General features: G+C 37.7%; 1 protein-coding gene across 7 annotated transcripts in view; it reads right to left on the bottom strand.

Moving 5' to 3' along the window:
• The window catches only part of LOC148674558 (serine/threonine-protein kinase MRCK alpha-like), a 199312-nt gene extending 187196 nt beyond the window's left edge, over positions 1-12116 (bottom strand). For 3 of the 7 annotated variants that reach the window (XR_015935340.1, XM_088624780.1, XM_088624779.1), the window contains exon 1: positions 11154-12116. Coding sequence is in view for 6 of the 7 variants with exons in the window: in XM_088624780.1 (XP_088480906.1) it covers positions 11154-11331 (178 nt within the window). In the remaining variant the exon portion in view is untranslated. The remainder of the gene's footprint in view (positions 1-11153) is intronic. The other 4 variants (XM_088624782.1, XM_088624781.1, XM_088624785.1 and 1 more) reach the window with 2 other exon arrangements.
• Between the last annotated feature and the right edge of the window lie 794 nt (positions 12117-12910).

Consider the following 12910-nt stretch of genomic DNA (forward strand, 5'->3'; position numbering starts at 1 on the left):
GTGCACTAGATACTCAGCATGGAAACTAGAGAAATACTGTGGTGCTTGAGTCTTAAACTTGTAACCATAATATAAACCGTACAAAAATGTGTTTTGTAATGGATAAAATCTTAAAGAAGAGCCTATAACTATTGCAGTGCAAGAAACGAAAAAGCAAAGGATAAAGGATTTCGTCTGACAGGAGAAAACCTCTTGACCAGACCTTTTTGCTGACCACAGAAGAAAAAAAGAACTGGCAAAGCATTAAGAAGAAAAAGGAAATGCATCTTAGCCATCTTCAAAACACAATTACTGCAAAGACATAAATGCATAAATACAGTAAATGTATTAAGCATCTTTTTCTCGTGATGTTATAAACCTGGGCTGCAGCTCTGAATTCTTTCTTTAAAAAAAAAGACATGAAGAATGAGTTGTGGGAGAGATATCAAATCTGGAAGCTTATCCTAGATAAAGGTGTAATACACAAGGAGATTTAAAGATAGCCACAATGAGATAGCTACCAGTGTACTATGATAAAAAAGGCCTTTGATAAAAATATTGGACTAAAAAGAGGGTAAGATACTATAATGTTCTCCAGTAACATCCTTCCTGGGTGATTAAAAAAATCAACCCCCAATGCAGAATCAAAGTATCAGAAATTTCCCTACACAATCATGGTCTCTTGCTAATTTTGAAACTTCCTGCCAAGGTAGTTATCTGGGTTATATCTGACCACAGAGACAGAAGGGAGGCCAGCAGATTAACAACTGAGCCATCTGCACCCCAGCTCTTCAGTATGCAATCAGATTATGCTTCTGAAGTGGTCAATGGGACCACTGTGGTATAGTGTGGCAACAGAGCCAAGCAATATAAAATTGAGCAGCTTTGAATAAAATGTTTGCAATAAAATACAAAGCAGGAAAGATCATTCACCAGTGATCTTGTAGGTTTGCACTATGTGAAACATATGTGCACGTAGCAGGAGGCTCAAATTTACACCACAAGGGTGGAAGTGCTGTGTGAAAAATGGGCAATTCTGCTGAGCTCTGAAGTACGGGTTCTCCAAGCCTCATTTTTCCACAAAGTCATTTAAGTTTTAATGAAACAGAAATCAAACTTCTCTATCACTCGCCGCTACAAAAAATTCTCTTTCAAATGATACCTAACCTACTAACATAAGCAGTATTGATTTTTACTGCAGAACAGGTACACAGAGAGAAAGGGCTATAAAGGAATCAGACTGTTAGAATGCAAAAAAAAGGGGGACTTATTTTTATTTAAAAAAAAGAAAACAGCATACAAAGTAATACAAATGCAAAAAGAAAATTTTGTGTATGAGCACACTGAATACATTTTGTAACTTCAAATTAACAGAAAGTGTATGTACTGGACATATGACATGTAAAATGCACAGGTGTGTTGGAAAACATTAAATGAAAGTAGGTAGCTGCGTCAGCATGCATCGGCTGCAGAGGAACAATTAAAGGTTTATTCCATGCTGTAAAGAGAAGAAAAGAAAAATAATGTTTCGGCTGTGGGGCCTTCTTAAGGCGTTTCTTTTCTGATACTTTTCTTCTCTTTTCAACATGGAAAAAAACCTTTACTTGTTCCTATTAAAACCAAGTTTGACACTAACATGTCTTTTGAAGAGAATATTTGTAATATTAAGGAATCCATCTTCCACTTGAGTAGCGTTGCACATATCCACTCATCTCTTCCAGATGGATGCTGAGATTCTAATGAGTGCTTTTCTGTTTTTTTAGATGGACTACTCTAAAGTTTGGAATTTCAAAACATGCTATTATACTACAGTGTGTATTGCAGAAATCAGTGGCACAAGTTTTTACAAGCCCTACATCAAAACTCTGCTATCATATACCAACAATTAACTCTGCACTGGTTTCCAGTGGGACCCCAGTTCCGAGTCAAGATCAACGTTCACCTACTAACACTTAAAGCTCTGAATGGGCTAGTTACAAATACCACAACCAATCTTCTCACTCTATAAAATCTACCACTTTTACAAAGACAACTAATCTCTATCTCTAATTTATGGGATGTTCACTACTTTTTGAGAGCTATGGGATAAAATCCATTCAAAATAACTTAAAACTGCATAGCAAATGGAACTTCAAAGGGTTTGAAGAAATAGCAAAATTAAATGATTTTCAAATGTTTCTTTAATGCATAGACAAAAGCCAAAATGCAAGGCTTTATATCCCAAATATTGCAAAAAATATTTTATTAAAAAATGTTTTCTTTGAATATACAACACACTGAAGTAGCTCTTATACCAAGGACACCAACAACCACTTCCTGATGATAGCATATGTAAAAATACTTTCCAAAATTTGAGGTCATTTAACAAAACATAACCTGCTTTCATCAAGCCTCACAAAACATACAATCTGAACAACATCACAACAGTATTGTTGTGCGAATATGTAACAAGCTACCCAGTCATGTTGTTGAAGAATGTTGTTGAACATTCACTCTTCCTTCAAGAGAAAGATCTTGTGATCTTTGAATCAACAAGATACTAACTACCAAACTAGATGGGCTGAATTATTTTCTCTTATTTGTAGCCACTTGCTCTTAATATTTGTAGATTGGCACAGATCTTCACCTGCTGTAACTAAATGCATCCTAACCAAGTATTTGTACCCCTTAACTCTTTGGTTATATGTGTAGACAATAATCCTTATAAATACAAAGACAGGATGGCAGGTAGTAAAGATAGATAGATAGATACTTTATTGATCCCGTGAGGGAAATTGCAGTGCAACAGCAGCTTAACACACACAACACAGCCACAGTGTAACGAATTATATACTAATAGTACAATACATACAATACAATACAAGAGTTACTCACAGTCCGGACACACAAGAGGAAACTAGAACAGAACAGTACACAGAAAATCGTATCACACGTATGAATATAAATATAGATGTAACCATAGATATAAATATAAATATAAATGTATTGCACAGGTCCCTGGCATATATTGCACAAAAGTGGTTGTAAACGGGAAAAAGAAAAAGAAAAAGAAAGAGAACAGATGTAGCAGTATATGTGTATATGCGTTTAGTCCAGAAACAGGTCACTGTCGCTGTTGCCTCTGCCAAGACGCAAGGTGGATGCGTTGTACAGTCTTATGGCAGACGGCAAGAATGACCTCCTGTAGCGCTCCCTGTCGCACCGTGGGTGAATCAGTCTATTGCTGAACGTGCTCTTCATTCCTGCAAGCCTGTCATAGAGGGGATGGGAGAAGTTGTCCATGATGGCCTCCAGTTTGGACATCATTCTCCTCTCAGCCACTACCTCCAAGGGGTCCAGGTCAGACCCAATGACAGAGCTCGCTCTTCTGATGAGCTTGTTCAGCCTTTTGGAATTAAATTATAACTTAAATAATAAACTTTATTTTATATAGCTCCTTTAAAGGTGGCTTCTCAAAGCGCTTTACGTGATGACAACAATAAATCAGAAGAATACACACACAAGATAAAACACAATTACAATATATAGAGGAGACCGTGGATGGTGGTACTAAGAAAAGCAGAGGGGTGAAGAATGGAACCAGTTAAGTAAAGACTTTTCTGAAGAAGAGGGTTTTGAGTCTGGATTTGAAGAAGTTTAGTGAAGGGGAATCTCTGATGTCCTTGGGGAGAGAGTTCCAGAGCTTTGGGGCATAACAGGAGAAGGCCCTGTCACCCATACAATGTAGACGGGCTTGGGGGACAGTAAGGACAGCAGAATTAGAAGAGCGAAGGTTGCAAGTTCAGACAGGTACTGAGGTGCCAAGCCATGCAGAGGTGACCATGAGGATTTTAAAGTCCACACGGAATTTAACCGGGAGCCAGTGCAAGAACTCCAGGATAGGCGATAGGAGTAATGTGATCACTTGAACTAGACCTGGTCAGGATTCTGGCTGCTGAATTTTGGACATACTGCAGTTTCTTCAGAGTAGATTTAGATACCCCAGCAAGTAGAGCATTACAGTAGTCAATTTGAGAGAACACAAATGTGTTGATCAGCTTTTCAGCCACAGTTAGCGATAGCATAGGGCGTAGTCTAGTGATATTTCTAAGGTGAAAAAAAGATGTTTTGACAGTATGCTGCACATGTGGGTCGAATGTTAAGCCAGAATCGAATATAACCCCAAGGTTTTTCAATTTTGATTGAAGCTCAAGTACAGAACCATCTACAGATAGGATTACAGGATGGGCTTTACAAAGTTGATGGGGGGTGCCAAAAAGCATGACTTCAGTCTTGTCGCAGTTAAGATGAAGAAGTTTTGAGTCATCCAAATTTTAATCTCAGAGATGCAATTAGATAGAATAAAGACAGCCACATCAGTGTCAGGTTTGGTATAGATGTATATTTGAGTATCGTCAGCGTAAAAATGAAAGTTATGCGTTTCTTAAAAAAAACGCACAGCACAAAACAGATCTGATTGCAGATCTGTATTCAGGCTCTGTGATAAAGAAACAGGAAATGACATAAGACAGCTTTGCAATTTAGTACTGTTTAATTCAAGAATAACCCTTAGGCAATTCAACTTTCTCATCAAGAGATTAAGAATGCCGAGATCATCACATAAGGGCTAAAAAGCCAATCTATGTGTACTGTAGAAAACACCCATTTAAGAGACAATTTCTAGTCACTCTGCATACACTCTCCTAAACACATAAAGACCAATTACAAGCTAAGCATAGACAATACACTCCGTGAGGCTGCTTGCTTCTTATAACATTGAGGAGCCTTGCAATGCAAACAGCAAAATTAAATCATCGGACAGAGGACCGATGCAGTTCTAACAGATAATACTGTACTCTAAGAGGTGTGAGCTATAGGAGTAGCTGTTGCCCGGATATCAATTAAAACCACTCAGCCCCAAGGCGAAAAGCCAACTGAACCCCACCCTTGTAGGATCCCAGAGACCTAATAGTATAATTCAAACTGCACCAGGAAATCTCTACAAGATTAATTCAGTCCAAAAGCCTTTGGCAGATATTGACTTCCAGAATTCCTCTTTTGCCATTTATTGTATGGTAATTCACACTCCAAACAGCACAGAGTGAAATAATTATGAGTTTTAAAACTCATAAGGGAGAACTGTGCTGAAAACTCTAAATTAAAAAACTCTCATCATTTGACTAATCTTGCAAATGCAATATTCTGCATCATAAGTGGTTTATGAAGCATTTATTCTTATCCATATTCATTGTAGTACAATAAATGTTTATATGGTTGAACCAAGGCAAAAGCAAACCAAATGTAGGGTTATTTTTAGTATAAAAGTTCTGATTGTTTTTCACTGATTGTAACAAATTAAAACCTAAACTCAGACTGTTTATCACCAGATCAACTCATTGTTGCAAGCAGCAACTGACAACAGTAGATTGCTCTGAATAATCTCATGCCATTGCAGTACCCACAGTAACAAATCTTTGCCTTTGTGCATGGAATATCAGATCATCTACACAATGACTAAAGAAATGTGTCAACAATTTTTAAAGCCTTAAATAATTTAGCTGTACTGTACATGTAATATTAGAGAACTGAGATATTACTGTATGCTCTACATACATAAACTTAAATTCTATGCAAGTCAAAACTGAATAAATGTCCTATAGAACTTCAGTTCTATAGGACAGCAAAGGTATCTTGAAAATACTTTCAGTTGCCATGAGAATAAAATAAGAGACTAATCTTAGTTCAAGCACTGCTTTATCAGATCTATCAACAAGGTATAGGTAAAGATATCTAATTATGCTTCAATAGACTTCATAATTCTTCTTCATAATTCAATAATTATGCATTAATAGTCCAATCTTGAATTGCTCACTGTATGAATTGCTGGAACTTTAGACAAGAAAAATAGTTCAACCCCAGAATCAAACTTAGACAAGACCCCAGAGATCACACCACTACTCTTTCACGTGGTCAGGGATCTTTTATAACAGAGGAACCAGGACCTCAGTTTAACATCTCATCCAAAGGACAGAAATTCTGTTGAAACCCAATACCAGCTGTTTCTTGAAAGAAACCAGCATGAGACCCTTGGATCTATTAACTACAAACTACAATTATGGGCTGAATAGGTTACAAATAAAAGCAGCCCTCCTCATGTTCCAGTGCCGACAGTACCTCCCATATCACAGTAGTCCTGCTCAACATACAAGGGCACTCATTCTTAACTTCTGGTCCACTCAGAAGTTTCACCTCCCTCCACTCTTTCACTTCAGTCTCATTTCAAGTACAGGTAACAGCTAAAATAAAGGAAACACTTGAGTAAATGAGGGATATAAAGCATACTGAATGGATTAATAGGTGTGGTACCTGAGCTAATAAAGCCATTTACATCCCGTCATTCTTAGGATCATATATAAAAATGCTAGTCAGGCCCAGTTGCCCATTATTTCTCTGTGACTTTTGGAGAGGGGTGATTGTTGTGGTACATTTAGCAGGGGCTTCAGTGATGAAGACTGCTCAACACGCTGATGGTTCACGAGGAACAGTGACTACAATAATACTGGCATGGAAGCATGAGTGGAAAAACATCATCTAGGGGCAAAGGTGGATGAAAGTGCATACTTCTTGACTGTGATGTCTGTGCAATGGTATAAGATGAAAAGCAAACCAGCTGACTATAAATGTGAACCTAAGGGGTGAGCAGGCAGTTTCATCAGGTACAGTCCATCAAGCACATCACAGAGAGGGATATTATGATGGGGAGTAATGCTTTAATCCCTTATTATACCCAAAACATTCACTTTTATGCATAAATTGGTACAAAGATCACAATTCATTGCGCTGTGAAAAAAGGCAGCTAGATGAGCCACCAGTCAACCTGTTCTCAACAAGCAGACAGGTGCACATGTGACCTGCAGGCTCAAGAGCTTGTTTCCCATGGCAAAGGGATCTGGCAGCTATTTTATACTGTGGGGTCCTTGATTTCCAGACATGGTTTCCTGGCATCATTTACTTCCATTCAACCCCTTAGAGGGCAAGATTCTCTAATCATTTTCTGACAAAGAATGGTGTCAAACCTCTCCAACGGAGTTCCAGACACTTGAAGAATCTATACCAAGGCACGGTGAAGCTCTTCTGGCAACTCATAGTGGCCCAATGCCCTGTTAAGACACTTTATGTTGGCGTTTCCTTCATTTTGGCAGTTACTTATAGAAATTAGGTCAGTGACCTGAGTTCAAGTCAAAGTCCAGTGGAATCAAAGTCTCACCAATATGGTCAGTGACATTCATTTCGGAACAGAGCAATTACCAATGAACACTATAAATTGCACAGTGACTCAATAGTGATGATTGCTGGTTGCTTTCTTCTTAAACGGTGAGTGGGTAAAAATAATAATATAAAAAAGATTACAAATGCCACGGACCATTTGGCCAATCTAGCCTGTTTTGTTGCTGGTACCAAACTGATCCAGTTATGTCATCCTGCCATGTCTTGAATGAAGGCAAGGTATTGTATTCAACAAAATGGCTGAGTAGTTTGTTCTAGACTCCTAAATGATAGGTGATGAGTAGAAGAGCAAAGCCTTCTTAAATGTAACCCTCTTATCTTTTTTAACTAAATAGGCTACATTATGGGGTTAGAAAACCAATCATGTATCAGATACCAGTTTTCTCACACAATATTCTCTATTACTTAAATGTGGTAAGTGAAGATGCATCAGACAACACACCACTTTGTTTCCTTTATTGTTGGGGGACCAAAAATGCTGAAAAATACAAAGGTCAAAGATGGTGTAAAACTTAAGAGCATCAGATAAACTCGAATTCCTTGCTAACACAGTGAAAGCTACCTCATTATGTAAGCCTAATGAAAAATTGAAATCATGCCTGCTCAGTCTTCCATAAATGTTTTTTCTTAGTTTTTTTTTTTCCTTCTTACTGACTGACCTTCTCCCTAGAGCCCTGCCATTGTGTCCAGGACAGTTCACAGTCCCTCCGGAGATTTCTAATGCTTTCCTGGAATGACTTCATACAGTCATACCTCTCAGCTTCCTGCAGCTGCCACGGCCAAGCACAGTCCCAAAGGAAATGACAGCTGCTGCCCAAGGCTCAGCAGCAACTTCAAAAGACCAGAGTTCCATGTCACCCTCACACCCTTTCAGAATCACAGCCACATAAAACCATCTGTTAAAACGTGCAAAAAGGTTGGGTTATATTAAACAGCAAAAATATATGGCCCTGTTACCTTCAGAGGCAAACATGAGCAACCCTTCCAACCATGAGCAACTCCAACATCAATGTTGTGAAAATAACAGCTTTCCAGGCACAAGTCATATAATAAAAAGGCCATCTGGTATTTTTAGTAGACTACTGTTCTATAACCAACCTTTTTTTGAGTACACTTATTTAAACCAAGTTTGATGTGTAACACTCAGGGCCCTGTAAGCACATTCTTAATCCACATGTACAAAAAAAACATGATGCATTTAGAATACTTTGATACGGCTGTATTTGCAGAGAAGAGGAATAAGGGAAGTCCCTAATTACTATCCTGAGAAATTGGTCTTTAGGGTCAATACTTTAGTTCAGGGGTGACCAACTCTGGCCCCATTGAGATTAATTTATAGGGTTTATTTAACAGCCCTAACCTTTAATCTTCCATTCACTTGAAGCAAGAACCATCAAACACTTCTGATTTGTTTTGCTAACCATGGACCTTCAGGGCTTCAAGGTATTGATGTTTTTTGTTCAGAATGATCTCTTCATGATTTAACTGAATAAAGACAGTCGAAATAAAATCCAGTCTACATCTGTTTCCGTACTTTCAGAATACAACCTCTGCCTTAAAAAAAAAAAACTTTACACAAATTTATGGAAAATAAAGCATGTATTTTCATTTCACAGGAACTACTGTTAGCTACAACAAATCACTGAAAGTAATTCACTGCATCTTTTATTTTCCTAGGAAATTAGAATTTTATCAAATTTAAATTTGATTTGGATAATAAAATAACCTCATGGTGGAATATCACTTTAAAAAAGGCACTGTCAGTACTTTGCCAGTCAGAAAATGGGCAGCTGTTCCATTTTACATAAAGTAAAACAGCACATCAGAGGACCAAAATTCCTTTAATGAAGAAACACTACAAGACACTGATGCACAGATCTTTGGAAATGTATTGGCCTAGTATATCCAGCTGAGGTAATCTTCACTGTTATCTTGAGTTAAATAGAAATAAATACCCTTTGTTTGATAAAGCCACACTCCAGCCATTTATTTCCCTTATACGTCTTAAAATACATTAATAGAACTGCATTTTATAATCTAAAAACATGTTTAATACTTTGATATAACTGACACCTCACCCAATATACCCCGTGGATCCATTTTAAAAACACTGTAGTAATTCATATAAAAAATTAGTCTTTGTTAACGTATATTACAATACTGCTTTTTCGAGCAGAGAAAAAAATACATTTCTTTCATTGACTTTCTGACACTGTCCCTGCAACAATAAAATGCAAGACGTTTGTATTTTTAGTGGTTTACATGGTTTTATTTGACATTATATTTGACATTTAATGCAGACATAAGTCTGCCTGGTTTTGAAAATCTCAGCATTGGCATTAGCCTGGAAATATCAATATCAGCGGACCTCTACTGTAAAGAATATACTAAAAGAACTGAAGGCTAAATTAACTTGGATACACTACACATCTGCTAAAAGTAAATGGTATGACTATCATACAGACTCATTTTGTAATCAATTTAATATTCTACCAACATAATAAAAAAAAAGCTTCCTGATCACTTAGAAATGATTACATTAAGAATTGTCAAAACGTAGCATGACCTTGGCAGGGCTTGTTGTATTGTCTGTAATTACACACTGGCAGTCACTCAGTACAAGTGACATTAGACACTGACTGTTCTGTCACCTATCCATGTTACTTGCTGTAACTCATCAGAAGCACATTCATACAATTATCAAATGCCCTGCCAAAAGATTCCAAATAATGAGGGATACAAAAGGTGGAAATTTCAAGATGATGTTTTGTTGGGAAACCACACAACCTTTAAGACGTTCAGTACTGTGCTTGTAACTCAAGATCAGTCAATTTAATGGTTTTCTTTGTAACGCTGAATTTGTTGCCTATTATCACATGTGCACCTTACACCAAACACTGAAGCAGGAAAAACCCGAAAATAATTATATTAACGATATCACAAAAAAACAGCTTCCGCTAACCAAGACATTCCTGTAAATCTCAATCACCAATTTGTATTCCACTTAAACACTGATCATAAAACGTCACTACTGGCGTTTAAACTAGTTCACATATCATTAACATGTATGTACGCAGATTAAGCATTCGTTTATTGATAGCATAATTTAGAATATCGAGAAATATTACTTTGATGTCGTACTAAAACAAATCAGAAAATGCTGAAATTGCTAAAACACTTATCTAGGCTGGGGAATATGGAATTGGTTGACATCCCGAGAAGAGGTCTCTCACACCCGAAATGTCACTATGGAATTTAGAAGCCCGGCACACCGGAAAATAAACTCCACAACACAAGGACATAAAATGAAGCACAATTTTAAATCGGGTACAGTTTAAAGTGGCCCTAAAATACGAATTGGTTCAATTGCATGACAGTGACGAAACATTGAATCGCGTGGAAGTGAGCCTTTGTGGGTGTTCACTGTAAGTGCTTAAGAAGTACGTTATGCAGAGTGTACAGCTGGTTGATGTCTATTCACGGATATTTCCACCACATGTAGACTCACCGCCGGATTTTCCGACAGTACCTGCTCTTTTGTTTCGTATTGGAGTTTCGCACACATTTGTCACAGCTGGCAACTGAATGTCCCCCATGAGTGCGACATTCTTCTTTTCCATCAACCTCCCCCCTCCCCCAAGGCAGAAGTCACAACCCCACTATATAGCAATATCACAGCCATCTACCCAATATACATCTAACAAAATGATGAACCAGTCTGTAAGAAGTACTGCTCCACGTAAGACTACCATCGCGATCGCAAAAAGCTAAGCGGCTTGTGAATGAGCAGACAGCACTTTAAAAAAAAGAGTCAATGTAGGTTATGGTCGTGCTGCTGTTAAGGAGGGGACGGAAGGAGGGGAGATCCTCAGTGCATCTTAAATGTGTAATATTTTAAAGTGCCTTACCCCATTCGAGAAACTCCAGCACATTCTTCTCTCTTCTAAGCGGGGAGTTGTTGCACTCATCATAGAGGCAAATGAGAATATCCAATAATGTTTCCACACTGAAGCTTTGCCCATTAGACTGAGCCGGCCCGTCCAAAATGAGGTTCTCCAGCTTCTTCAAACGTACCTCCCCAGACATTGTTTAAAATATTTACAATTGTGAGATTTAAATAACAAGAAAAAAATATTAAAACAGTGATTGCGTTATATTTTATACTGGTGCGGGTCTACAGCTTTTTTGTAGCCTGCACAGCCTGACTTAATTGTCTTAACTTCGATTTGAACAATAAAGAATTATGATATTTATCCTAAAATGAATACACCTTCAAATGAGGGATTGAAAAGAGCGTTTCTTCATTTTTTATTTTTAAGGAATAAATAAGAACACCCAGACCCTGCCCAAACCGGCTGGCTTGTAACTCTAGTAGCAGCAACAATAATTCCTTTCGTAAATTCGCCTCTTCCAGAAAACTATAGACAATTCACTTCCATGTCATGGTAAAAAAAAAAACAGTTAAAATGATCCTCCCAAGTTATTAGTCTGTCTTCCACAATGCACCAAAAAGGAACACACGAAAAAACGCATCAATGGCAAATCTGCAATATAAAAAGCCCAAAGCCCCTCCTCTGTTGAGTCTGCGATAGAAAAAAAAAACCTTTAGTTTATTCCATTTTTATTCTGTCCTTCCCAAAGCTCTCCCATTTAAATTAAGGAATTATAACGGTTTCTCATTTTTGTAGCAGTTCCGTCCGAGCTAGTCCAGTATTGGATTCGCTTACGTTTCAGGGATATTTTTGGTGTTTTTGTACATCTCTCTCCAGATCCCTGTTTCCCTGCTGTTCCATCTGCTGCTGTCTCACTTCTAGCTTGCTGCAGGCAAAACCGAGACCAACATGGCGGCCGTCAGCAGCTGCTGCTCCGTCAGGGAATGCAGGGATACTGGAGGGATAACCGTGGTTGTGAATGGACATGATACTACGGTTGCTTCGGGACGTCAGCAGAGAATGCAGGATTCGATAATGGTGTCATTGTCTGGTAGAGAAATTGTAGCGATCTGGTATTACGAATACACAAATGTTAAGGGAATATATTGTAACGAATTCGCTACAATATAATGGAGTACTTAGTTATTCCAGACGAACCCGATTAGCATAAGGGGAGACGACAGGATTTATCAAACTGTAAGTAAAAATTCCAATGTGTAAGAAAAACAAAAAATCAACGTTTCTTTACAGTCCCTAAATAAAATCCAGTCTAAAGTTGGAAATTAATATATACATTCCACATATATAGTCTCTTGTAAAATTTTAACCTTTCAGACCCTGTAAGAAGCAAATTGAAATGGACAGAAATCTTTGAATATCATCCTGTGGTTATCATTTCCAAATTCTGTGATAAAAATAATCTGATAAATACCCTACAGTCATGTATTAATATTCCCACACGTATATCATGTCAAAACAGGAACATCCTACAAGCATTGCAATGTAGTTGGCTGTAAGCCAACACCTGCAATATTTAAAATTTGATTTTGCTACACCCCTGTTCAAACATGTCTCAAGGGTATTACATTAAATTAGAAGGTCTACAGGTTATGGATTGTATTACTTCCACAAAGATTTTTCATTGCAATAGTGGAAATATGACATCCTATAGACACCCACATTTTCCCAGAGGAGTTGATAAACCATCCATAATAATTATAACAGGACAAAAC

Source organism: Lepisosteus platostomus, chromosome 3 (assembly GCF_059453375.1).
Source record: "Lepisosteus platostomus isolate fLepPlt1 chromosome 3, fLepPlt1.hap1, whole genome shotgun sequence".
Classification (NCBI taxonomy): Eukaryota; Metazoa; Chordata; class Actinopteri; order Semionotiformes; family Lepisosteidae; genus Lepisosteus; species Lepisosteus platostomus.